The sequence below is a fragment of the Grammomys surdaster genome, unplaced genomic scaffold (genome assembly GCF_004785775.1).
Source record: "Grammomys surdaster isolate TR1022 unplaced genomic scaffold, NIH_TR_1.0 191, whole genome shotgun sequence".
Taxonomy (NCBI): domain Eukaryota; kingdom Metazoa; phylum Chordata; class Mammalia; order Rodentia; family Muridae; genus Grammomys; species Grammomys surdaster.
In genome coordinates, this window is record NW_021604636.1 from 16,820,909 (window position 1) to 16,847,574 (window position 26,666).

Sequence of the window (26,666 nt, forward strand, 5' to 3'; positions counted from 1 at the left end):
TCTCTCTCTCTCTCTCTCTCTCTCTCTCTCTCTCTCTCTCTCTCTCTGACACACACACACACACACACACACACACACACACACCCCATGTATTTTGGAGACAAAACAGAATTGTGCTATAATTTTGTAGATTTTCACTTATCAACTTACTGTGGAAACCTTTCCCTGTGAATTTATATATACTGAATCATTTTAGTAGCTTCATGTATTACTATCTGATAACTGCCCTAAGACCATAAATTTTTTTGCAACACTTTGAAAATAACTGCCAGTGACACTTCAATAAATATTCTTATTAATGTATCTTTTACAATTGCCCACTTTTTTGTTTTTAAAGACAGGGTATCACTGTGTAGCCCTGGCTGACCTGGAACTCTTTAGGCAAAACAAACTGGCTTGGAACTCACAGTCTTTGCCTCCCAAATAATGGTATTAGGGTGTAAGCCACCACACCGGGCTACACAATTATTATCTAAGGATAAAATCTTGGACATGGAATTTCAGAGTCAAAAAGCTTTACATATCTATTGCCAAACTGTGCTCAAATGAAATAAATTTATACACACTGAATTTAAATTCCTTTAAACTATATAATAGTGTATATCTCTCACCAACACATTATCGCTATTTTTAACAGTGAAAAACATAATTATAAATAATCTGTTGTTCTGATAGTATAAAGAGGCACTGCACTTAAATGTCCTTACATTAGACTAGCTTTCCAAAATAGTACCTATATTCTTATAACTCTGTACTAAAAGTTAAAATTAAGATAACTTAATATTTAAAACAGAACATTTTAGTTGATATATAATTACTATTATAATTGTTGTTAGTGGTTCTCAACCCAGGCTACACAACAGAATTACCTAGGGAAATGAAATACAAAACACAAAACAATCAACAAAACTAAAGCTAGTACCTGGGCCCTAACCCAGGCCAGCTTAAAATTCATCTCTTAGAGAACAACCTGGGCAATAATTGTCTTTAAAATCAACCCTGGTGACCCAAGTGCACAAAGAGTAGGCAAGATAGGAAAGATAAGTCTAAATCTATGAACAACCCCTTCCTCTGCTCTGCCTGACACTTTTTTTTGTTAAGGTGGGTATTGGGGGAATAAAAGGTCTTCTCTCCATTAAGAGATTGTTTTATGTAATACATTCATAGGGAAATATTTTGTTTTCAACTATTACATATATATATGGTATAATGAATTCTACTACTATCACCATAAATCTAAAGGAATTGAAACTAGTTCCTGTGTGCTGTGCCATCAGAATACCCTCATGTGACAATGTAAGCAACAGTTTTTTTTTCCAAATACACAGAAATGTTTCCATAACTGTGGAATAGTAAAAATATGGTATTTTGTTTTCATCAAATGGAATAATGCAATAATTTTTCCTTTATATACTTTGCAGTTCTATTTAAAATTAAAACTACGTAGTGTATAAAGTGACTATATTTATTAAGATACACTGATAAAGTTTAGCATTTATATTTTGATTTCTGTCATCACATATAAACTCAGTGGTGAGCATTTTCTCATATGCCTGGCTACGGATTTGTAAGTGTGCAGCATGAGTACATGAGTGTGTGTTTGTATGTAACAGCTGGTTAAACCTAAAGTCTCAAATCCCAGAACTGTATCACTGAATTTTGTTATTTTTTAAATAGAGTTTTCTCAGGTTGCCCAGATGCCCTTAAATTTGTGATCCTCCTGCCTCAGCTTCGAGGATACTAGGATTCTAGTTACATATCACCACATCTGGCTATCAGTGAATTTTTCCTAAGGAGGTTTATTCTAAAGTGATCACAGAAAAATTTTCATCATTGTGATGCTTGCTGTGAGAATCAGAGATAGGTGAGGACAGCTTGTCAGATGGGAAGTCCACACACATTGCCACTATTCCTGGCATCAGCAGGATGGTGTTGCAGCAGTATGGTGGTAGTGAACCAGGACTACCAACACCACCTCCAGAGGGCTGCTAGAATAATGGTTTCTGTTTTCCCATCTGTCAGTCTGATTTCTTTAAAGCTCTCAGTGTTTTATTTAAAGGCTGAGATTAAAAAGAAGGCTTTTTGAACATATATAAATATTTATGAAATATTATCATGAAATAATGACATGTTCACAAAGGTTAGAGTAAGAAGACATACAGAATGCTGAAGTAGGCATGTGGTATACAACTCTTTAAATATTAATTCAGATTTTTTTTCACAAAGCAATCAACACCTTAAATATTTCATTGGTTCCCCAAATTGCTATTTCCATACATACAGTTCATAATTTGCATCTGGAGTGCATATGTTAGGTGAGCCAGTGAATCTTATTTACTGGGACTCACCGTCACTGTCAAGTTTCTACCTGCTAAATAATGGCAAGCTTAAATGTGGAGCTCACCATTCTTCTGACCACATGCAGAGTTTATTTCCAAAATATTTAGCATATATGTAGCAAGGCTTTGTAGATGATGAGTTTCCTTAGAGATTTTTTTTTATTTCTTTAATTTGCCACTGAGAAGCATCCATATTTATGATTCAAGAAGTAGCCATTTGGGGATAGCACTGTTTTAAAAGCTCTGCATCTAAATAATCTTGAGAAATTATAATAAAACGCAGTCGCTGGGAGTGTTTTTACTCTGCCAATAAGAAAGGACAAATCCAAGCAGGATGCAGATCCAGACACATATGTACATACATACATACACACATACATACATACATACATACATATATACATACATATTTTAATCTTCTCCAATTTCTAACAATTCAGTTAGACAAACAGGTACATTCTGCTGGAGAACAGGATTGAAATAGTATGAGAAGTTTAAACACCTTGCCTGGGTGGGGAAGTGAGAATGGGTGGGTGGGTGGGGGAGCACTCTCATTGAGGCAGGGGGAGAGGAGATGGGATGGGGTTTCTGGAGGGGATAACATTTGAAATGTAGATCAAATAACCAATAAAAGAAAAATAACTTGCCATTTTCTCCCAAAAAAACTCAGAGTTTAGGCAAAGTGGTAAATGCCGAAATCTATACTTTCCCGCTCCTTGAATATATAATTACATGGTAGAAATTTTTAAATGTCTTTTTATATATTAGGCAGGATGACGAGACTACAACATGCTAACGGCTGGAACATCTATATAGATGTCCACACAAGGGAGAATTATAAAACTGATGGTGTCAGAAAACTACACACTTGATCAGGCATTTGAGGGTTGAAAACAAGATAAAAAGTGCTTCTATGGAGAAGCTGATTCTTTATCCTTAAATATGGAAAGTAAGGCAGATGATGGGGAATGAGTCCCAAGTTTCACAAATACAAAAATATCTGAAATATGTGTATGGCTTTTATAGACCCTGACTCCCTCAGCTGATGGTTAAACTTGCCAGTCTATGCAAGCAGTAAATAAATTTGAATAACTACTTTAAACCATTGAAATAAGTATCATTTGTTATGTCTCTCTGTATTTCAAAGACATCACAGTCATGACCCACGGTTGGGATTCAAAAAGTGTTTGTTGGTTGAATGCATCTTTCCAACCTATTGGTCCAGTGCCAGGAGATGGGGACATCAGAAAGGAGGTGGCTTGAAGATGAAAGATTACTTTAGAATGCTCTCAAGTTTCTCAAGAAGTTAAAAGTTATCTCACAGCAGGAGACATCTACCTCAAAGGACAGTTGTAAGGTTATTCATTAATACATAGAGTTACTCAAAGAGAAACCCGAATTTACATGAATTTTTAGTTTATATTGGAGTTTTGAACCATTAAGAATAAACAGGCACTACTTTGTGAACCTATTTCAGACTTCTGCATAAAAACCTATATTCTGTTGAATTATGTAAAGAAAGCGTTAGTTAAAATAGTTTTTTCCCCTATACAAGATGTTTGGTATTTAATTAACAGAAGGGAAAGAATTTTTTTTAAAGATGAAATATCATCAAACATGTAGCAATAATTAAATAGGCATCTGGGAATTTGGAAGACGTTAGGAAGTTCGTCATTTACTTAATAAAGATACATAAGATTACTTTGTGTCAGCCACTGTTGTTTTCAAAGTAGGAGAACCGGAAAGCCATTCAAACTAAAGTGGTTCCAAATTCCCCAGCCTAGACCTACAGAGGCAGGCAGGCTAGTGTGGGGAGGGGATGAACATGCCAGTCTGCTCACTGAGTACCGCACATAAGCCTTATGCACACACAACTCATATGCTCATGTATTGTGTGTATATACAAATAGCCTAAAAAATTGAGGGATTTACAAGATATTTTTTTCTTATTAAATTCTTAAGATGTTTAATTTGCTTTAGTTTTAGACTTGCTTTTGCCTCTTCTGATTTGTCTCCCTGCTCACCAAGACTCCTTGAAAGAAGTCCATATTGTGATCAACTTTTATATGTCTACCTCTTAAATATTACTATTGTTAATAATGTATGTGTGAAGAAAGCCCACACCAAGCAGATCAATAAAGTGTTTAAAAAATGTCACTAACCAGTTTGATTCACTTAACTCTAATTTTGAATGAGTATTATTTTGTACTAAGAACTTTTCTAAACTGAAATGGCCACATACTGCCTTTTTATCCCTGAAACTCAAGAGCTTAAGAAAAATATGAAACTTATGAAAAATAATAAGTCCAATGAAAAATATTCCTTCACTGTTTGACCTTTATGATTTGCTTTGCTAACTGTAATTTCACTGTAAACAGGTCAAAAGTAATCCTTAATAAAAATAAATCCTTCTAGAGATAAAATATATTCCATAAGTTTAATATATTTAGATTTCTCGGTTCCACTGAAATATGAAAAAATGTCTTCTACTTTTAAAGGACTGTTTTTTTAATGATAGTAACAGGGTAAATTGAAAGATAACTTTTATAAGAGGTCTAAGTATTCCAGTAAAACTTTATTAATATTTTCAAGCCTTAGTAACAGCCACATTAATGTGCATTTAGATAAACACTCCAACTTCACCCTTCTGTTTTGGATTCTAATACAGATTGTTGATATTCCCAGCTAAGTAGTAGGGAGACAGATGAAGGGACCTGTAGCTAATTTGTTTTCCCTAAGGGAGAAATGGACACCCCCCCCCCAAAAAAAAAAGCACACTGAAGATGGAGAGTGAAGAAAGCAATTGCAAGACCTAAGGAAATGTTCTTTCCCCTTAATAGATGCTGGAAAAGAGAAGGTGGCAGGCAGAAAGAGATGTGAACTTCAATTTTAGGATGTTAGACCAGTCACTATACATGATCAAATGAATTCAGAAAAAGAAAAAAAGTATGTGTGTGATTCTAGTCTTTCTCTTCAGGTGCTGGGGATGGAAGCAGGACTTCATGTATGTTATTTCTGCTCCAAGCTACATCTCCATCCTGCATCAATACCCAGAACCTATTAGAATTACTTTAAAAATATTTGGGAGATGTCAGATTGGCCAAGTAACAAAGTTCATTTGGTTTTATGTAAACATGATATTTGTGTGATGGCAAGACCTGAAAAAGGAGGTTAAATGTCTTGGTGGGATTTGTTTTCTGCCCGTGCATGAGTGAGTTAAAATGCATCATTAAATATCAATTAGAAGTTTCATTTCAAGAGACTATACTGAACTTTTAATATAGTCAACTTCATATCATATATCCTATTTTATCTGCAACTCTAAAATTATAGTGCCTAGTTTATCACAGGTGCTCAGTAAACACTGAATTATTTCATGAATATTCTAAAATGATTGTGTCATGCCAATGACCTACAAAAGTCAATTTATATGCTCCAACTAGTATTTTATTTTGACAAATGAAATACAACATTTGGAGAACATTGTAGTGTTATTTTCGAAAAGTCTTTCTGATAGCTTATGCACATAAGTATTAGTGGGTGCTACAATCACTTCAGTGTGTCATGATTGTGATTAAACATTTGTGTGGAAAGTGGAGTAGGTGGAGTGAGGCCGAAAATACCAGACTACAGTGTTTTGTTTTGTTTTGTTTTGTTTTTAAAAAACCTTTCATTTGCTATACATTAAAATGCTTAGTAGACTGTAAAGCCAGCAATCTAAAAAAGCATTGTGTGTGTGCGTGTATGTGAGTACATGCCATGGTGGCTGTAAGATCAGAGGAGCATTTACAAGAGTGGGTGCTTTCCTTCCACCATGCGGGGCTGGTTATCTAAGGTTGTCACACTAGGCAGCAAGCACTTTTATCTGCGGAGCCATCTGGCAGGCTCTAGTGAGTTTCTTATTGTGGGAAGAAACTGAAAAGTGCTACTTTAGGATCAGGTCTCTGGGCTGCTCCATCACTGATAGCCTACAGAGTTGTGCTGCTAATGAGCCCCACACCACGGTATAGGATGAATGCTCACATCTGTGCCCATGGGTGCATCTCCCTGGATCACTTCCAACTTTTGAGTCTTTTAGCAGCTCTTCTGGATTTCTATTTTTGGTTTAACTTCTAGGTTGTAAAAGGTGAGTTGTTACTTTGAATTTGAAAGATAATAAAAACCCTAATTTTTACTCTTTGCTTGGCTGGCACTGATGTTGTTACAGTCATAGGATTTAAGAGTTTTATCATTTTGAATTATTTAGGGCTACATGAATGTGGAAACGAAGTCTACTTTGACAGGGATATATTTTAGCATTGTTTTTCACAAGTCATTTTTTTTTGTAGGGTTGATATTACTTCCTAGTATCTGGATACTCTTTGAACCAACTTAAATATTTGTGGACCAGATTTTAGTAAAAAATAGCTTAGGCATCTCCTTGGGAACTGGAAGAATTGGTGGTTGTGTAAGAGTGCTTAATACATTACAATGGAAAAAAGTCTTCCAACTAGTATACTAGAACAATTTATTTCTTTAAAGGTACAAAATAGATCACTGAACCAGCAAACATCATATCACTGAGTTTTGTTATCACTCTTGATTACATAGACTTAATGCCTGAAGTAAAAACATATTTTAACTCCTCTCGTATACAAGGAAACATTAAACCTATACTATGTAAACAGAACACGTGGTGTAACCCTTATCCGAGGAGACCTGAAGGACTGAGACATTGCCTATAGTGAAAACATCTCGTCAATATAAAAGGATTCATTCTGCAAAACGTTAACTAAGGAAGAGATTTTCAAGCAGTTTGTTGTCTGGTTAAATAACAAGAACACAGAGCACTTCAAACTCGCAAATCATGAGCATCACAAGGGAAAGAGACTCTAGGCTTTAAAAAACTTAGGTTGAAATGTTTTCCCTAGAAACCAGCATCAGTCCAGTTACAACTGTCACGGTGCCCTGTCACCTTCTTCAGGCTAACAAACACCTCACATCTGCTTCTTCAACATGGTCATCTCTACCTGTCTGCACTTGTAATCTCCTCTGGGAAGGGCGGGGCATAACTTCTTTTTGCTTTATTTACTGGCATGGTATGACAATAAATACACTTAGCTAATACACTAAGTAGATTTTTGTGGTCTCACTATTTCATGGTCTTATACCTACCATTTCATTAGCTGTCCTGAGTTTCAAATGCATTTTGTGCTGAATGAAAACATTTTCGTTTGCAAGTAAGAATTTACATAACACACACATACATGCACATCTCATGAACATATATTTATTCACAGGTTTATTAATATCTTGATGAGTTAATGCATAGAGTTAAGGCCAATGTTTGTATATTTCTCTTCCGTTACAAACCCATACTCCAGTCCCTCAGAGCATTATAATTTCATGTGCTTAAGCAGAGATGATTGTTTTTAACAGGAAAAAGTATTTTCTAGTAAAAATATTTTACGGACTTACTATATGGAAAGCAGCATGGTTGTTACTAAGAATATTCATAAAATAATTTAAACCCTTCTGTTTGTACTCTGTGAAAGATCACAGGGCCAAAAGAGGGACTAGTGGTCTGGATGTAAGCAGAACCTGGGTCACACACGGATGCTTTTGTTATTTGGTAAGCAGACTGAAGCAGACTGGTAAGCCTGCTGAAGTTTTCTGGTCAAGAACACTTGATTTTTAAACTTCCTTCTAAACTGGAACACTATACTTAGGTGCTGAACTTTGTCTCTCAAAAAACTGAAAATTTTGTATGCATGTGCTGTGTGTGTGGGTCTGAGTCTGTGTGTGAGCAGGAGAGCACATGTGGGGTTTGGAGATCAGTGTGGGTTGTTTTCCTTAATTGCTCTTCATTGTACTTCCTGAGATGGGGTCTCTTACTAAACCTGAGGTTTACTGATTTGGCAAGATTAGCTCAAGGGCTCTTTCTCTGCCTTCCAACACTAGGATTACAGGACTGTGCCACTATGTACGGCTTTTCACATGGGTGCTGGGTCTCCAAAGCCAGGTCTCTTGTTTTCACAGTAAACACTTTACTGACCAAGCCATTTTCGAGGCTCCTGACATTTATTTTAAATGTCCACTACTTAAACATTTCCAGAGCAGTGTGGTGGCACTCTGTGTCTGGATTGAGGTAGGGGACTTTGAGGTCTAGTTTCTTGATCCATTAGAACAGTTCTTGACCATTTAAGCACATCACCACGGATCTTAATGTTATGTACTAATTGGGAATATTAGGCTTGGCTTGCAAATTGATATTCAAAAGGTAAGAGATACTTGCATACACTTCAATATAGAGTATTCAGAAGCATTAATGGAAAGGTAACTTAATTAAAAAACACATAGCCTTACATTATTAGAATAAAAAAATTTAGTATTTTTTATATAATCACATAATCTTTGCCTCCAATTCCTATAATTGAACTGAATGCTTAAAAATGTGAATACAGAATTCACATATAGGCTTGCAAACCAGTATCTTTAGAGTCTAAGACAGAATGATTCTCCTTCAAAGATGTTCTGAGGGGCTAGAGGGATGGTCAGTGGGTAAAGGCAGCTGCCATGCAGGCTTAGCCCCTTGAAGTCAAACCCTGGCACCCACTGAAGTGGAAGGTGAGAACTGACTTCACAGAGTTGCCTCTGACAGCCACGTCTGCTATAACACATGCTTGCCTTCCCCACAGCATGGAAACACACAATAATTAAAAAAAAAGTCTTTTGAAAATTAGTTACTAATTGAATTAAGCACAAGAGCAAGTCATTTCTTAATGACTTTGTGTTGTATTTCTGATTTATACATAAAAGACTGAGCAAGGCACTGGAGTGAGGTCACCTGTGGTTAGGCTTTGTTGGGAAAGTAGAGTTGGATGATGCTTCCTATCAGTCTGCCACTGTACCACCATACCATGCAAGACTCAAAGAGCTGACATCCTCCTGCTTCAAAGGGCTACAGAAACATTACCCATAGGGACCTGGTCCTTTGTCAGTTAGAAAGGTCACCAAATATAGTTCACATATTCAGGGAATTCTCTTGATACTCTGAACAGCTCATCTGCACTGACAGAAACATTCTAATCATTTGTGCTATGATACCAGACTCCAAAGAAAGAAGGAAAAAAAGAACTGGCTTTTATCTAAAAGTATATTAAAAATTTACATCTGTGGATTGTCACATGACTTAATGTGCTATTTGAAGAGGAAAACAGTAATTCTGGAGACTAAACATTTCAGATGAACTTATGTAGCTGAGAAGGTGATATTTCAGGATCAGAGAAACCTGAGTTCTAATCCTGGTTAAGTTAGAAGATTTTGGTTAGTGAGGTTGTCTGAGGTTCAAGTTTCTCATCTGTTAAATGAAGATAACATTTTATACTATGGGCATCCAGGATATGAATAATGCATGGACCACTTGGCACACAACAGGTATTGCATGATAGTTATTTGCAGCATTTTACAAATGAAATACGGTAGCACATGGTTTCAATTCCAGCACTCAGAAGGCCAAGACAGAAAGATCATGAGTTTGATTTTAGCATGAGCTATGTACCTTGCTTCAAAACAGAAAAGGAAAAAAGGGGGCATTTCTCTACTCTTACAAAGAAAGCTGTACTATCCTGTTGCTTCATTCTGAATGCCCAACATCACTGATCAGTTGAGTATTAATGAAAGAATAAATACCAGTATAGACAGGTATTTATGCTAGGTGATTATGATGGTACATTCAGTTGACATAATTCACTTCATAACAAAAAGAATTATGGGGTTAAAAATCTTTCTCAGTATTTATCTTACCAAAAGAGGTCATCAGTAAATCAATCCATTTTCATAACCAGCTGACCTCTACACAATTAGTATTTAACTTTATTAGGTCTAATATTTTCAAAACTTTAACTGACCTAGACTTTCACTCCGTGCACACTTCATGCTAGCCTGCACATGCTCAGCCATATGCACCACGTTGCTCAACATTAGTCGTTTACGTATTCATATGCTAAAGCTTTTCTTATATTTATATTAATAAACCTTCAGCCCATGTGCCTTGATACCCCAGTATCAATCTAGGTTATATATTTATATGGATAAATGAAACAAGAAAATAAATCACTAAGGTTATATAAAATAGGTCTAAACTTGACAATCAGAAGAAACAAGAATATAAATAAATGTCTTTCCCATAATATAAACATAGAAATACATCCTTATTGAAACATACATTTGCACATATGAATGTAGACCTGACATGAAGCAGAGTATGATAAGGGGTATAAAAACTGAATAATAAATGAGACTAACAATGTTTCACCAAAATGACGGAAGGCATGCTCAATAAATATGGTACATCTTAAAACACTTACAGACTTACTGTTGTTTTAATTTCTAAGTGCATATATTAAACTTTTATTTGTACAGTATTAGCTAAAACAGCATGAGTCAGGGAGAAGCTGGAAGCCCATTATGCACCCTTAAAACACAAAGTTTCACAAGGGTCTTTAAACTAAGAATATAAGAAGGCACTAGTCATTCCGAATAATTTTAAACCTGCGTTCTTTTTTTTTTTTTTTTTAAACACAGGAGATCGTTGTGCAGTTCTTCATAGAATACTGACATCCAAACAACACAAAACACAAATGGTGAAAGATGGCAGTGTAAGGTGGCAACACCAGGAAAGCACACACCTGACTTTACCTTTAACAGACACGTGGATGGGAACGCTTCTTGCACAGTGGTATATGCAGCCTACACACATCTACATGGTAGCATATTAGCAAAGGTGTCAGCAGTTTTCTCATCAGGAAGAGCGGTTTGGCTTTTATTTTGTGGTGTTGGGACTGACCTCAGGATCTTGTGTACACTGGACAAGGTATATCCCATTGAGCTAACTCCAATCTCAGATGTTTTAGTCTTTAAATCCTGCTCATTTAAAATATGAGTGCTAATGTCCCTGCCCTCTTCTTTTATTACCAACTTGTTTCCTATGAGTCTGAAATCATTAGTGTTACATTCTGAGTATTTTCTCTGATATTTCCAGGATCCATTTTTCTGTTGCTTGAATGATTTATATCTCTAGTGTTACAGTATAGTTTTTATAACAATTTCTAAAGATTTTATTGTGCAAAACACAGTTTTTCTAATGTGTTATTTTTGAATAAACTTGTTTCCATTAATGGTGCATGAAAATTTATAATAATTTGGGTTCAAAACCTTAATATGGATGCTAAAAATATAGTTCAGCTCTATGAGAAACTTTAAAGCAATTCCATGATAAAAAATTCTGGAAATCAGGTTTTCAAGCCTCATTTTATTAGAAAATTTAAATTACTTTTTTTTTAAAAGGAAGTAGCCAATATCCATGTTTGAATTTTCTTGAACAAATAGTAAAGGGCAGCAAGCTAGGGTAAGAAACACATTAGAAGACAACTTCGCACTTCACACAGCCTCTAGCGACCCTTTCCTACCCAGTGACCTATTTCTGTTGAGCAGCAAGAAAAAAAGAAATCCATTTCTTTTTGCCTTTCTGGATTTTCCAAGATGAGCTTAATTTACCTGTGTACAAACCAAAGCTAGGTAAACAACTTCTATATTGGCAAAAATCAAGGACACATCTCATGAAACAGGACACCTTGCCTTCGGCAGCTTCCTTTGCAGTGTACAGTCCAATGGTTATGAAATCAATTGAAAGTCAAACAATATTCAAAAATGACACAGATGGACAACAAATAACAAGAACACATGGAATCCCCTTAGTTGGCATTCTTTCTAAAAGACAAGTCCCTATCATTCTGTAAATAAAATTATAAATACTAAAGAAATGAAGAGAATTTTCACAATGGGGAAAGGAACATTTCTTATCATAATAAATATTTTGGTACAAAAATTTAAAAACTGTAGAAAACTTTAGTACCTTTGGGTACTTTTTTCTAATAAGACCATACCTGCTTCAGAACTTGTCTGATTATAGCTGCTAACAATGCTGTTTGGTATCACTGGAGTGGAGGACGCTGAAATTCTTGACTGAGGTGGATTGGGATGTAATGAGTTTCCTAAAGCCATGCCCGACTGACTGAGCATCCCACAGTTCCCGCTAGCCTGAATCTGATTTAGTAAACCTGCAAGATGGTGGTTGGGGACTGGACTGTTACTGTGAACAAAGTTAGTGTTTGCATTGTGGCAGTGCACGGCTTCCCCTCTTAAAGGTATGCTCTGTGTCAGTGAATTCTGAAGAACAGTGGAATTCATATTAGGATCTGGAAAATGCAGCTGGTTAGCAGAGCAAGGCAAAGCAGTATTTGATCCCCCACAACCCGGGGTACTATTGCTACTCAAGTGAGAGCTCTGACAACTCATAGACTGTAGTAACTGAGACATTGAACTGATGGGAAAGGAGCCCTGCCCATGCTTCCTTAGCAAGTCAGGTCCAGGTTTAGGAGCTGCAGAACTATCCATTTGAGACTGTCTGAGCAAACTCAACACTGTGGTGGGTGGCTGCTTTCTTTTCCGTAATGAGTCTTTTTGCTGAGACATCAACTTATCTCTTAGTGCTGCTCGACCACTTTGACCTTCACCTGTTGGGAGAAGCATGTTGGCAGTTGGAGGGAACATGGTGTTTAAAGTGCTGTGTCCTTCAGTGTTGCCGCTGCTGGCAACAGCTCCAGAATTGTTACTGCTGCTACTGTTGTTACCAGCAAGTTTGTTTTGATTTGCTAGCTGTGCTTTGGCTGCTGCTGAGAGTAAACTACTTGCTGGAAAGGAGGCAGCATTGTGCTGGTTCAAGATCTGATTTAAAGGCATTCCCAGCAAACCAGGCTGACTCTTTACAGAACCGTTTCCGGCAGGTGCAGTAGGAAAAGCTGCACTGCTTGGGGTATTGAGTACATTACTCATTCCAGCAATTAATGGGTTAGGGATATCCTTGTACTGATGATGTCCATCAGACTTGGTAGAAGGGCTTGATGGCATTGATGGCCTTGGGGAACCTATTGTTGACCTTGGTGACCTAGGTGGAACCTTTATGCCACTACAAGTGGCCTGGGGTCCTACAGGTGGCATCATGAAATTTCCATGATCTGATGATGTGGAAGATGAGCGTGATCTTTGGGGCGATGCCTCAATCCTTCCAATTCCAGTCCCCATCATGTGCACTGGGGATGTCACTGGAGAAGGGGACAGGGAGGTTGAAGCTGAATGCTGAATTCTTTGTACATGACTCCCATGATTCATATGACCAGGTTTTACAGTTGGCAAAGGGAGATTACTTGGCAAAGGAACAACAGCAGGAGGCATGCTTACATTCATCACAGGTACCTGAGAGTGGACATTTGAATGGAAACTGGTTGGATTAATGATAAGAGGGTTCTGATTCACTGGTTTACTAGGAATAGGGTCAAGAATGCCAAGTGGATCTTTCTCAGATGTTAATGGCTTTTTCTGAAGAGCACAAGAAGGTGGAGGAGGGGGAGGTGGGCCTTGGGGTGGTTTGTGGTGGAACATTGCTCGTGGTATTTCCATATTAGTTGAAAAGTTACACATTGGTTTTTTCATTACTGGACTCTTTGTAGTCAAGGTTGGGGAAAGAGGTATATTAGTTCTTCCAGCCATTGCACAGGATGACTGTACGGGAGAACCATGTAGCATTACTGAAGATGGAGAAAGAGGAGTCCTATTCAGGTGAATAGGACTGGAATTGGGAGCTCCATGAAAACCAGGGTTATTTCGTGTGAAGACATCAGGGCTTCCAAGTGGGTCAGTCCTTGGAGAGATTGAGCCATCTCCATAGATTTGGGACCCTGATGATGCTGGGCTGGGTAGGCCTCCATGGCTACCACGAAATGGAGATTTCTGTCCATGCTCACTACTGCCCAATCTCTGGCGGGGGTAAACAGGGTGGAGTTCCTGCTGCTGGCTTCCAGGCAGGTCTTGAATGTATAGCCTTCCCATGGCATTTGAAGATCCAGTCATTAACTTGAAAGGATTCTTACATTCCGGCATTACAGAATTTGTAATTCCTTCATGAGACTTGTTTCTTACTGATCTTGGAGTTGCTGCCCGTGACGGTACTACTGGCGTTGCATCTGATGTGAAAGAGAAAAAGACTTTTGTTAATGGTCTCAATTATTTTGTGTTGGGAAGAAGAGAGGAAAGAGAAGATTGCAGAAGGTGAGACAAGGACACCTGGGAATGCAGATTTGCAAGTGAAAGCTGTAACTTTACACAGTTAAAATAATTTTGTAAGCTATATTAAACTCTGATTTAAACAAAGTATATTATTCATCCTTAACTGATAAAAGGTTCTTAGTAACTACTTATTATCCTTGTTTACTCCTTGTCTACTAAGAATGCATGGCCATAACCATCAGTACAGGCTGACATTAGTCATTTTAATATTCAGAATTTGAAAAACCAAGACTGACAGCCCAGATGGTAATGACAGTGTTGCTGTTTTGCTGCATTTGTAATTTTTAAGAAGAGTCACAACAGAAAACTTGTAATCTTTGTGGCATTTTTTTCTGGAGGTGCATAAATAAATTGATATTTGCACAAGACAATGAGTTACTCTGTAACTGTTTCGGTTACTTGACTAAAACCTCCTGAGCTGCTATGAAAACAGTTCCTTATCCTAGAATTTGTTGCAGTAAGAGCAAGGCTCTTAGTTTCTGTGATTTGAGTAAGTGAGTTTTTTGTATTGCAGCAGTGATAACAAGAATACGTGTAGTGATATAACCACGCTTAGCTTCCTGGATAGGAACTATCTGTAAGTCTGTATAATACAATTTCTTAGTTTCCTCTTATTGTGAAGACAGCTTTAGCTAACCAGCTTGGGTAAGATATTACAGTCCTTTTATAAGGATGGACTTCTCATGTAAAATGTAGTTGGATGTTAGAGTCTTCAGTACTGGGTTGCAATCCAGTATTCACATCAGTATTTCACATCAGTTCATTTCTCTATCTTTTCAGAATCCCTTCAGTTCCTTTGGAGCAGACAGAACACAGGCCACAAAAGCAAGCTGGCTCATCATAAGAATTTTCAGCCTATCATGTCAGAATTTTAGGTTTAAGATTTTTTAAGAAAAATTGTTGAGTCCTAAGAATACTTGTTTTATTTTATAATGTTGCACCTTCTAAAACAAAGATGGCAAATAGTACTCTCATATGCCAATTCCCATTAATTTGTGTTGGCTGCTTAGAGAGAGAGCAGTGTTGAAAAGAACGCTGTGAGAGCTGTGCTCTGTGAGGAACGCCAGTCTGTTAAGGTACAGGGGATGAAAGTGCCACCAATCATACTGTGTATTTGCTGTATCTATTTTGAGACTTAAAAGCATATTAGCAATTATACTTAGATTCATTTGCAATCATAGGTATACTTAGGGATAATTACACACTTAAAAAGAATCAACTTCTACTATTTGCAAGAGAGTATACAGGTCAAATCATATAACTTTCAAGACAGCATTTTTCCACCACGGGCACAGATTCTAGCATGGAAAGGAGTGAACATATGTTCCCATTCACAATTGGAATATGTAGACTTTCTGATTCTAGTATGCTAGATGTTCTTTGAAAGAGTAATTATGTTGGGACTAAATAACATAACAGAAGACAGAGGATACATTTAACTGAGGCTAATTTTCTTGTTAAAGAGGGATCATTAAAGGTTCTTAAAGGAAAAAGGGATTAAGATATGTGGTTTATGGTACTTGGTGGATAGTGAGAATAGAGTTAAATGTAGTAGTGTCACTAGCAAGACCATGGACTGCATTCTGTATAGTAATACAAGTCACCTGCTTTCATTTTTTTTACAATTATCAATATATTTATATAATTATCTATAGTCCCATGATTAAGATATGGATAGTAGTGGCATTTTTTTTTATACTCAGCTAACAGAATTTATATAATAGTTGTGGTTTAGAAAGAATTTCTTCTATATCTGGGGATAAATTGTTATTATCTTTAAAATAATAGGAATGTTAAGTGGACAAGAGTCAGGCTGACGTTGAATGACAGGGGCTTAAAGTACAGTTAACAAGTGTGAAATCTTGGTGCTGGCAAGGTACTGTCAAGTATATACAGGTAGACCATTTAAAAGAACAAATGGAAATGAAGTTGACATTTATACTAAAGGGAGGTGAAAGTTGCTCTGTACATCTGAATGTTTAATAACTTAAACCTCAGTTTATGATAACATACAGTTAAGAAATGAAGGAAAAGTGTGAAGCTAGTAAAACTACACGTAATTCAACAAAGCACACTGATTTAAAAGGAGATGCAGCACACTTCTCATGGTATCTTCAATGTCAAGAACTGAACTTGTATGTACAGGTACAGTGAAAGTCCTAGAACACGGTTCTGCTAGGGGTTTCAGAGCAACAGCTCAGACTGCAGAGGCAGGCAAGTGTGGGGATTCAAGAGGGTATGAGATCAGCATGTTACCAACACTGTACAGAGGACCTGGGTTGAGTTCCTAGCACCCACATGGTACCTGACCACATCTGTGGCTCCAGTTCCAGGAGATCAGATATCCTTCTCTGACCTCTGCTGGTATCAGGCATGTACATGGTGCTCGGATGGATATATAGGCAGCCTTAAATCTAAAGACAAGAGCATATGCAACACATGTGCAAAATGCATGCAAAGTGGTTAATAGTTTAAATAACTTATCACTATCAAATGTTCATTTATAATGTTGGAGTCAATGTGAACTTCAAACCCTACATCTTGTTAGAAAATAAGTTCCCTGAAAGCTTTGCTTTTATAATCGACTTCAGTGGAACAATTCTTTTGACCACTCCTTGTTCAAAGTTAGTGGGTTATTGTACAGAAGGTTTGTACAGAAGGTCTATGTGAACAGCAACTAAATGCCAATTTTTCCTTCTCTGCACTCTTGGCCTGAGTCCTTTTAGTTATTTATATGATATATAAATCTTGTTGCACCCAGGGCTATCATTGGCTTGGCTCTAGTTTATTTATTATTACTTAATCTCCTACTCAACTCAGATTATTTTCCATGCCATCCACTATCTATGGCATACTAAATATGGTATATAGTTATGGAATAAAGTTTCGATTCTTTTTATATGTAAATTATTTTCTTAAAGCTAGTTTTGATTTGAGTTCTGCCATACAACGTTAGGTGATGGTTAGACACTTTGTAGAACAGAAACAGCTGTCCATCGAATAGATGCTTGGGAGCCTGGCTGTATTTATTTGGAGTTACTATTTCAATGTCAGATAGGCTATGCTATTTTGAAGGTAGTTTACATGAATGTCATGAGCATAAGTTCCTCAGCCTCAATCCCACAGAGTACAAATTAGTCATTAGGGGGAAAAATAACCTAACAGTGAGAAAGTCAAATGGACCCAATCTTAAGCAAGTCATCAAATTTAATGTTACCAACATAGGATTAGCTGACATTATGTGCTTCTTGATGAAGATATGGAATCATTCACATATCATTCCTGCCAAACTGGGTATAAATGTAATATGAGGAAACAATTAAGAAATCCAAACTGAGGAACATTCTGCAATGCTAGCCCATGTGCCTGAAAAATGTCAATGTCATGAAAGATTGACACAAACTGGGGAATTGAAGATTATAGAAATGCAAAAGCTACAATGTACAATCTTACAGTGTACAATCTTGGGTTATATTTTACATCCTAAAACAGGAATGAACTTTTAAAAATGCTAGCAGGGTTAGTAGTAGGAACATAAAAGGGATATAGGCTACAGATTATCTCCTAGAATTTTATTAGCATAATTGGATTGTGGTGGCACAGGAGGATACCCTTTACCTTTACCTACAGATGATATTACACCCTTCTTCCTCAGGGAGTATCTGATGATACCAAGAATATTTATGTACAGCCTGGAAGATCAAACTTCACCGCACAGGGAAATTCAACAAATACCCTGGCACTTTGCTGTACCTATGCAATTTTTTACAAAGGAAAGTGTCAGGGCTAGTGAGGTGGCTCAGTGGGTAAAGCCACTTGCCAGCAGGCCTGACAACCTGAGTTTTGACCCACGAGAAAGAATCTGCTCTTGCAAATTGCCTTCTGACCTTCACATATGCACCGTGACCATGCATGTGCATGCATACACAAACACACTTCAATACACAGATGTACTAAAAATTTTACTTAAAAAAAAAAAAAAAGAGGTATGTGTGTGTGTTTTGTGGGAGTGTGCCATAAAAAAGCTCCTGGCCAAGTGATTTGTATTTGGGTAGGTACTTAATAAATAGTTATTATGACTTTAAAAAAAGGTAACATGATTAATTTCTTTTTATTTAACTGTGATTGAAAATGGACTTTCTCATGAATTATATCCTGGTTACAGTTTCCCCTTGCTCTACTCCCCCCAGTTTCTCCCCTCCCATCTGGATCCTCCCCCATCTGTCTCCCAATAGAAAGCAGACTTCTAAGGGATAATAATAAAATAAAACATAGCAAGATAAAACAAACTTGTAATATTGGTAAGCTATATTTAGGACTTGATTTTATCCACTGAAATCTAGCCCTATATAAGTAGATGTTTTCTATAAAACAACGTAGCCTTTATTTCTGTTAGCTTTTCTGTATGCAGACACACAGAATTTTAATTTGCTGGTTAGTATTGATTTTGATTATGCAACTATATGTTATGAATAAGAAAATTTGAAAAACATATCCACGGTAATTTTTTCAAAGAAAATTTGCTGTTTGTACTCAAAATGTCAGAACACACAAAACTGTGGATGTTCAAAATAGATACTAAGAGACCCCTTGCAAGGTGATTTTTAGCTATTCTTTCTCTTGGAATGGAGTCAGGACATTTCCTAACCCTGCAACAATATTACATACTTGTTCCTCCTCCAGGACTGGTGAGCACCAGAGAAGGATGTGGGGCCTCCATGCTTTTATGGAGTGTGGCCACTGCAATGATTTTTCTTTTATGTATGCATAGCTTTGTGACATCATCATCTGCCTTAACATCTTCTGCAGTTCTCTGCTTCACAGCAGCTCCAGGATCAAAATTAAACACCTGGAAAAAAACCACAGATTCTGTTTATAGTATGTCTATGAAACATTTAATAGAAAAACCTCTTGTTTACACAGAGATATGCTGTGCATAGATTAAGCTACAAATAGGAATTAAGCCTTTAAGGTTTTAAATGGAAGGAAAACAACTTTACATAATTTAAAAATACTTCTAGCCAAATAATATTTTTTTAGTGACAGACAATGAAAATTATACAAATTTTATAATAGTTAATTTAATTAAAGACAGGGAAGGGTATAAAAATCTAATAATGTTTATAATTTAGGCACTTCCTGACGGCGTGACAGCACAGAAACAAATGGAGCACACTGTGAAAGACGTGAAAAGCCACAGCATCCTACATCTTTATTTTCACCACAGCATCTCGGTCTGCTTATTCTCCCTGTTGCTTACTTTATTGCTATATTAATCTTACTTCTTCCTGATCTGAAAATCTGTTGTATGTCAAAAATTCTTATTATATAGATTACTTTTAAAAATATGGTAATATACAAAAGAAAAAGGTGTTTATTAATTTTTAGTTTAAAAATTAGTACTAAAAACACATTTCAGAGAATAATTATTTTTATACTGAATAATATTTCACCATTTTAAATTATATTGCTTTTTTACTTTATAAAGCAGTAAAACTGCTTCATATTTTTACGATGAGAGTTGAACTTTGTGATTTTAAGAGTATCTGTGGCATGTTTACCAATACCAGTGCAAAGAATAGCATTACAGATTTGAGTAGCCATGGTAGTGAATGAGCATACTGTACTATAAGCAAAGCTCCAATAAATGGCACAATGAAATAGTCAATATGTCACCTCTGAAAATGAATCAAATTATTTTTCCTAATCTTTAAGCATTCCAAAGTGCAATAAAATAATTGAAAGGAATGTAAGCTAGAAAACTACTGTAAAAGGGAGATGCCAGATGAGAAAAGCAATACATGAAATGATTCCACCCACACCCAGATTGAAACCCCGCTGTAGCTCTACTGTGAACCGGTTACCTTGGGAAGAATAAGAGGACACTCCAAGCCACACTTGCATGTTCCATCAGTAAGCAGATACGTTTTAACCTGGTCCAAGCAAGATAACAAAGACCCACTGGGACTGTAAAAATAGTTAAAACAACATCAGGAAATAATTTGACTACATATATAAATGTATACCCTTTTTAAAATAAAAAAGTGAAATTTATAGACTTATTGTCCCTCCATAAGATATTATTTTCCTAGTATGGAAAGATGTTTTATTTCCAATACTTTGTTAGCTACTAAATTACAGATGTCAACACTATCTCTTTCTTTGAAATTGAAATATTTTTCAGCAAAATACATATTTTCATAGAAAATGAAACAAAGTATTTTGAGAACTTTAGATTGAACTAAAGATGGGAAAGTCTTATTCTTAGGAAAGGATAGAAATAGGTAAGAAAGGGAGAGGAAAAGTATGCAAAAGTAATGTTATTCATTTGAACCATAAGATCTGCTTTAAGGTTGAGGAGAAATTGAAATGGCAAACATGCGAGATACTCAACAACAAGGCAACAATGAGACTCAAACCAGGAAGCTGTAAAGCACAAGGAAGTTGGAGACAAGTTCATCCTGTGTCTACTGCCTGTTTCTGTGGAAGCAGAGGCGCTCCCATCCCGGTTTCTTCCCATCCCCTCTGTGTGTATCTTTGAAGATGGGTAAGTGTCACCCAATTCAAATTCTACTGAACAGAGAGATTGACAGGAAGGGGAGAGGTATTAGGACAGAAGATGGCAAACTTCTGAAGAAAAGCTGTGTTAGGTGTCATAGAGAACTGTATAGGTCTCCAGGCTCAGGTTTTCAGGTCACAAAGTCAGTAAAAGAAGTAAGCATGCAGTCACTCCAAGTCTACACATTAAGAACTAAGTTTGCATTTTAGGATATTTTATTATTAATCGGTTGATCTTTTACAACATAAATGTATTTAGAAATTTATATGTGCTAAGAGGATATATTTTATTTATGACTCTTTAGAAAAACCTTCCCTTAAGCCTTCTGTTCAAATTCATCCAGAACAATACCGTGTTTCACATGCAAAGCATCACTCCTGGGTAGTCTATTCTGCCTCCACAGAAACACAGGCAGTACTTGAAACTGGCTAGGTTAAGATGCAACTTATGTTGTGTTCATAAAAAATTATACAAGTGACTTTGTCACAAAGAAAAATTCTAAAAAAGTTCCCCATCTTAGTTAAGTGATCTATTTGGTGTGTTTTAGATGACATGAAAGAATAATAATTTACTATGGCAGACAGGGACACAGATGCTTTTATAGGTCTGATAATTTTAATAAAGCAGAGTAACTAAAATATATCATTTTTCCCTCATGAAGAATTAGTAAGTTTAATACAAAGAAACTGCTCAGTATTTTACTTAAAGTGTATGGACGGCAATCTAGAGGGACTTAATTGTAAAATTTAGCCTACAGTGAAGAATTCCTAAAGTCTATTAAGAATACTCCAGACACTTTAAAAATACTTCCTTAGCACTCACGTCAGTCTTTTTCTTCAGTTGTAGCTCTTTAATTAACTTTTGGTAGTAATAATTAATGTCAAAATAGTTATGTCTTAAATTACAGATAAAGCTTAAAGGGTTGGAAACAGGTGGCAAACTTAACTACCATGCAGCCTCTGTGTGGTGAGGCAGAGGCAGCTGGACAGTAACATGCTGTTACATGACAGTGCAGGGAGCTGCCTGTGCACAGGAGCAGCAGAAAGTGGGCTAACTTCTCACAAGTGTTCCTGCAGTCATTTAACTGGCCTCAGCCAAACAGATCAGATTTATGTTGGCTTGACTTAATGTGAAAGCATTTTAATTTTACCTTATCTGGGAAGTACTTCTCTAAGAATTCTTGGTGTTCAGATCTGATTTGGAGGCCTTATACTAAGAGGATTATCAGATGTTGCAGATTAGGGAGATTTGGAAACTCATGCACAAGGTCACTGTGAATTCTTAGACCTTAATTTGGTTTCTGACTCCTAGACTTGGCCTGACTTTTGGTCACAGTGATGTGAAAAGCTGATTTCATAAGCAGTTATCAAGACTTTGTAATCACTTGGTCCAGGTTGTATGCACTTTTCTTTTCTTTCTTTCTTTCTTTTTTTTTTTTGGTTTTTCGAGACAGGGTTTCTCTGTGTAGCCCTGGCTGTCCTGGAACTCACTCTGTAGACCAGGCTGGCCTCGAACTCAGAAATCCGCCTGCCTCTGCCTCCCAAGTGCTGAGATTAAAGGCATGTGCCACCACCGCCTGTCACACTTTTCTTTCTTTATAGATCTTGAACAACATGAACACAAACATGTCTCTGATAACATGCCGTGTTGTAGTAGTAAAAAGATATTTCTGGCAATCTATGAACAACGGTGACAATAGGAATACTTTGAGAAAATTAATCTTGAGTGTTTGTGTATCTTATTTCCATGAGCTAGACTACACATTCCCTACTTTTTTTTAATTCCTTCACTACAATGAACAGAGAACATTTTTAAAATTACAGAAAAAAGAAATATATCTGACAAAGGAATTAAGTTTACCTCAAGAAATTTCTAACTCAAACCAAAAAAAAAACACCCCATATCTAAACTGCCTTCTTGAGTTATGAAATATCATTTTTATATTTATATAGCAAAGAATATCTCATTCATTCAAAGAATATCTCATTCATATATTTTTGGTTTTTATTTTGTTTTTCTAAGGATAGGGTTTCTGGTTATCTCAGACTGGTTTAACTCACTATGCAGCTAAAGCTTGCTCTAACTCTCTGGTCTTCTTACGTCTCTCTCCTAAATTCTAAGATTATAGACATGCACCACAATGCCCACCAAATATATGTATCTTTGTAGAACTGAATAATTCTGTTGAAGCTAGGTTATAAAAACCACACTGAAACCCATACCACCAGTATAATGATATTGTAAGGGTAAAAATTAAAACAGCTTAGCAGAGACCACAAACAACTTGGCAAAGACCGCAGGACAGCTTGCTGAGCTTTCTGAGAGTAGCCATAATAAAAATATCAAGCCCCTCTAGGGACGAGGTGACCAGAAATGTAGAAACAACCAAAGACATATCTTGACCAGTCTAAACATGCCCAAGTGAGTAATGGGCCACCTGGTGTTTATCCTAGAAGGTCTGAGACATCATGGTCAAAAATAGTGGGCCATCCAATCTGTCAAAATGATTGCTTACGCAAAGTGCTGATGTTTGAAATATCCAATCATATGTAATCGCGCCAGAATTTCCCACTTTTCCCTTCCCCCTTGTGCCTCCCCCTATAAAAGTTCTAAACTTCCTGGGGTCTTCATCGAAATTCTCTCCCCTGCGTGGGATGAGTTTCGATCCAAGGGCCCTTGTTAGTAAACTGCTTTTTGCCATTGCATCAAGTCAGTCTCTCGTGTCTCCTTGGGTGCGCGCTAATTGGGACTTGAGATGGGGTCCTCTTCCTGGGTCCTTACAATATGCTGTATCTTTTAAAAATTTCTATTTTTAGGTGTGTCACAAAAATTTATATATCCAATCTGTCATTACTTATTAAAAAACTATAAATAAATTTAGGCACCAATTACTTAATAAAGAAGGCTAAAATTTTATTTTTTAGAATTGGACTCATTATGTAGCCCTGGGTGGCTTAGAACTTGCTATGTACATCAAGGTGGTCTTGAACTCACAGAGACATACCTCTCCTTCCCAAACACTAGGGTTAAAGGACTGGGCCACCATTCATTTAGATGGCTAGGGAGCTAAAACTTTATTAACAGCTAGCCAGTTTATTTCATGTAATTTGTTCCCCCTTTCTCTCTTACACACACATATGCATTTATATACTTGCCAAAACATGAGCATCATGACTTTTCTGTTTTTGTTGTAACAGTAAGAAAAGTGATTAAAAACCTATACAGATGACATATCTCCTTTAGGAGCTGCATAGAACTCAGATCTATGCACGTTGGTTCGGCATGGCGTGAACACAACGTGGGTACCTGCAAGGGGTGCGTGAGGAGGTACCGCGGGGGGAGGACACAAATTGTCCGCTTCTGAGTCCCCTGAAAAGCAAACCTGATTGCGTAGAGGTTGGTATTGATTTCTTGTGTTTCAAAGCAGCCAGCTAGGACCCTTGATATCCTACGTGGCCCGTGAGACAAATAACCCTCTCCTCCCCAAAAAGACACCATTACAAAAATGATACTTGGAGGATCAGGTCAATACTTTCCCCCTCTGGTCAATGCCCACTCATCTATTGATGAGATTTCTTAATGTTCACATTCGCCAGCCAGTCTCATTTAAAATTGTTAAAAGGGAGAGATGCCGGGAGCCAAACCCAGGAAATTACCTGCTGTTCTGGGAAACCTAGTCTCAGGTCCCAGGAACTTAAAGAATGTCTGGCATTTCATAGGAGCTGGTTATGACAATGGGATGGTCTAAGGCAATAAACATTCAATAGTGAAATAGCCTTAAGCAATAACCTTGCCCAAACTTCCCAGTTTGCTGTGTCTTTATAACCTGCCCCCGAAATTAAAGTTTCAGAGCTTGACCAGAAAACAAACAAACAAACAAACAAACAAACAAAAACCTATACAGAAAAGGTACAAATTTACTTTAAGTTTAGAAGTCTAGCCAGGCAGGGGTGGCTCACGCCTTTAATCCCAGCACTTGGGAGGCAGAGGCAGGCGGATTTCTGAGTTCGAGGCCAGCCTGGTCTACAGAGTGAGTTCCAGACAGCCAGGGCTACACAGAGAAATCCTGTCTTGAAAAACCAAAAAAAAAAAAAAAAAAAAAAGGTCTAACAATTAAAATAGCTAATTAGCTTCAGAAAAGCTAGATGGAGTATTCTGAAGCAGGGTGATTTTTTTAAAAAGAGATATTGGGTCTATTTCTAGTATTTTACATTTTCCTGTGAATACAGTATTCGTGTTTATATTTCTTTGAGAAAGCTTTGCATTTTCTTTAACATATTACAGAGAAGCAGAAAGATAACTTTACACAGATGAAAGTAATTCCTGAAGATTTTCTTCAATAATCTAAGGAAATTTACATTGCTAAACAGTACAGAATAAAAACACTTGCATATTTCTAGCACAGGGGTCATCCATTCAAGTCTATGCTCGGTGCTGTCAGTCAAAATATTTTGTTCGCTTAAAGAGGAACAGTCTTTTACTGCCTTAATCTTGAAATTGTAAACTTGGAGGTAAGAGATAACAAGAGCTCACCTGATGTAAAGCACTCCATTATGGTCCACTCGACGCTGCCAACCCACAGGAACCTGGATAGCTGGAAGACCTCCTTCCTTGTCTCCTCCGTCACACTCTTTGCCTCCATTCATTTTCTGTGTCTGCTTGGGGTGCTCCAAAGATATCAGCAATAAGATGATATCCTTCTCTTACAGAGCATGGTGGCCTTCAAAGCTGGGCCAGCACAGCACAGTTTGCCCGGACTACGAAGTACATAGGGAAATGTGGCTCAGTTTGGAACCAAGTCCTTGAAATCAGCCATTGTGAAAGTGTTTCCCATTATAAGCTACATTAAATAAAAAAGTATTTCATTCCTAGGCATGGTCTACAAAGGCAAAACCAAACACTCTCAACCAGGGAAAATCATAATTCACCTATGCTGGTACCTGTCTGAAGCAGAAGAGGAAGGGATGCAAAGTTTTTAGTTGTACATTGTGTCTTGAACCTTGATACTGGACTAAAATAACCTCTACTGTCTAGAAACTGGTCTGTCTTGACTCCACCAGCCAGTTAATGTCTCCAGTGCTGCCCGCCTTTAAAGGCCACATGGTTTAAGCTTCCACTTCATTTTCCAATGTGAATCCAAGGTGTTGCAGGCCGGTTTATCTGATGTTTTCATGACTTCAAAATTCCATTGATGTAGCCTGAAATATATGTAAATATGAAAGCTGCACACTTAATGTAGAAAATTGAGAAGCCACAGAATTTAAAAATAATCTTCTAAATATACCCAGCCATTTTTGTGTTTTCTGCTGTCAAAATCATATGTGAAATTGTTTTTTTTAAAAAGTTATCTTACAGTCTTTTAGATTGAAATAGAATAATATCACTTTCCCCTATCCTTTCCTTCCTCTAGCTCCTCCCATACCTTCCCTCAAAGCCCTTCCATGGACATCTCTCTTCCTGTCACTCTCAAGTGGATAGCTTCATTTTCTTTGATTAATATTCTTACATACATAGTATGTATGTGTACACACACACACACACACACACACACACAACCTGCTTAGTTCTTTTTTGTTGTTTGTGTGTATATGATTTCAGGGCTG

The 26,666-nt window shown here is 37.0% G+C and overlaps 1 protein-coding gene across 4 annotated transcripts in view; it reads right to left on the minus strand.

Moving 5' to 3' along the window:
* Mbd5 (methyl-CpG binding domain protein 5) overlaps positions 1 to 26,666 on the minus strand; it is a 370,386-nt gene that overhangs the window by 37,743 nt on the left and 305,977 nt on the right. For 3 of the 4 annotated variants that reach the window (XM_028769176.1, XM_028769174.1, XM_028769175.1), the window contains 5 exons: positions 26,004 to 26,261; positions 25,597 to 25,903; positions 20,369 to 20,471; positions 19,173 to 19,353; positions 12,266 to 14,401 (listed from right to left, as the gene is read on the minus strand). In XM_028769176.1, the coding sequence (XP_028625009.1) occupies positions 12,266 to 14,401; positions 19,173 to 19,353; positions 20,369 to 20,471; positions 25,597 to 25,709 (2,533 nt within the window). In that variant the 5' untranslated portion in view covers positions 25,710 to 25,903; positions 26,004 to 26,261. Of the gene's footprint in view, positions 1 to 12,265; positions 14,402 to 19,172; positions 19,354 to 20,368; positions 20,472 to 25,596; positions 26,262 to 26,666 lie in introns of all 4 variants that reach the window. The other variant, XM_028769177.1, reaches the window with a different exon arrangement.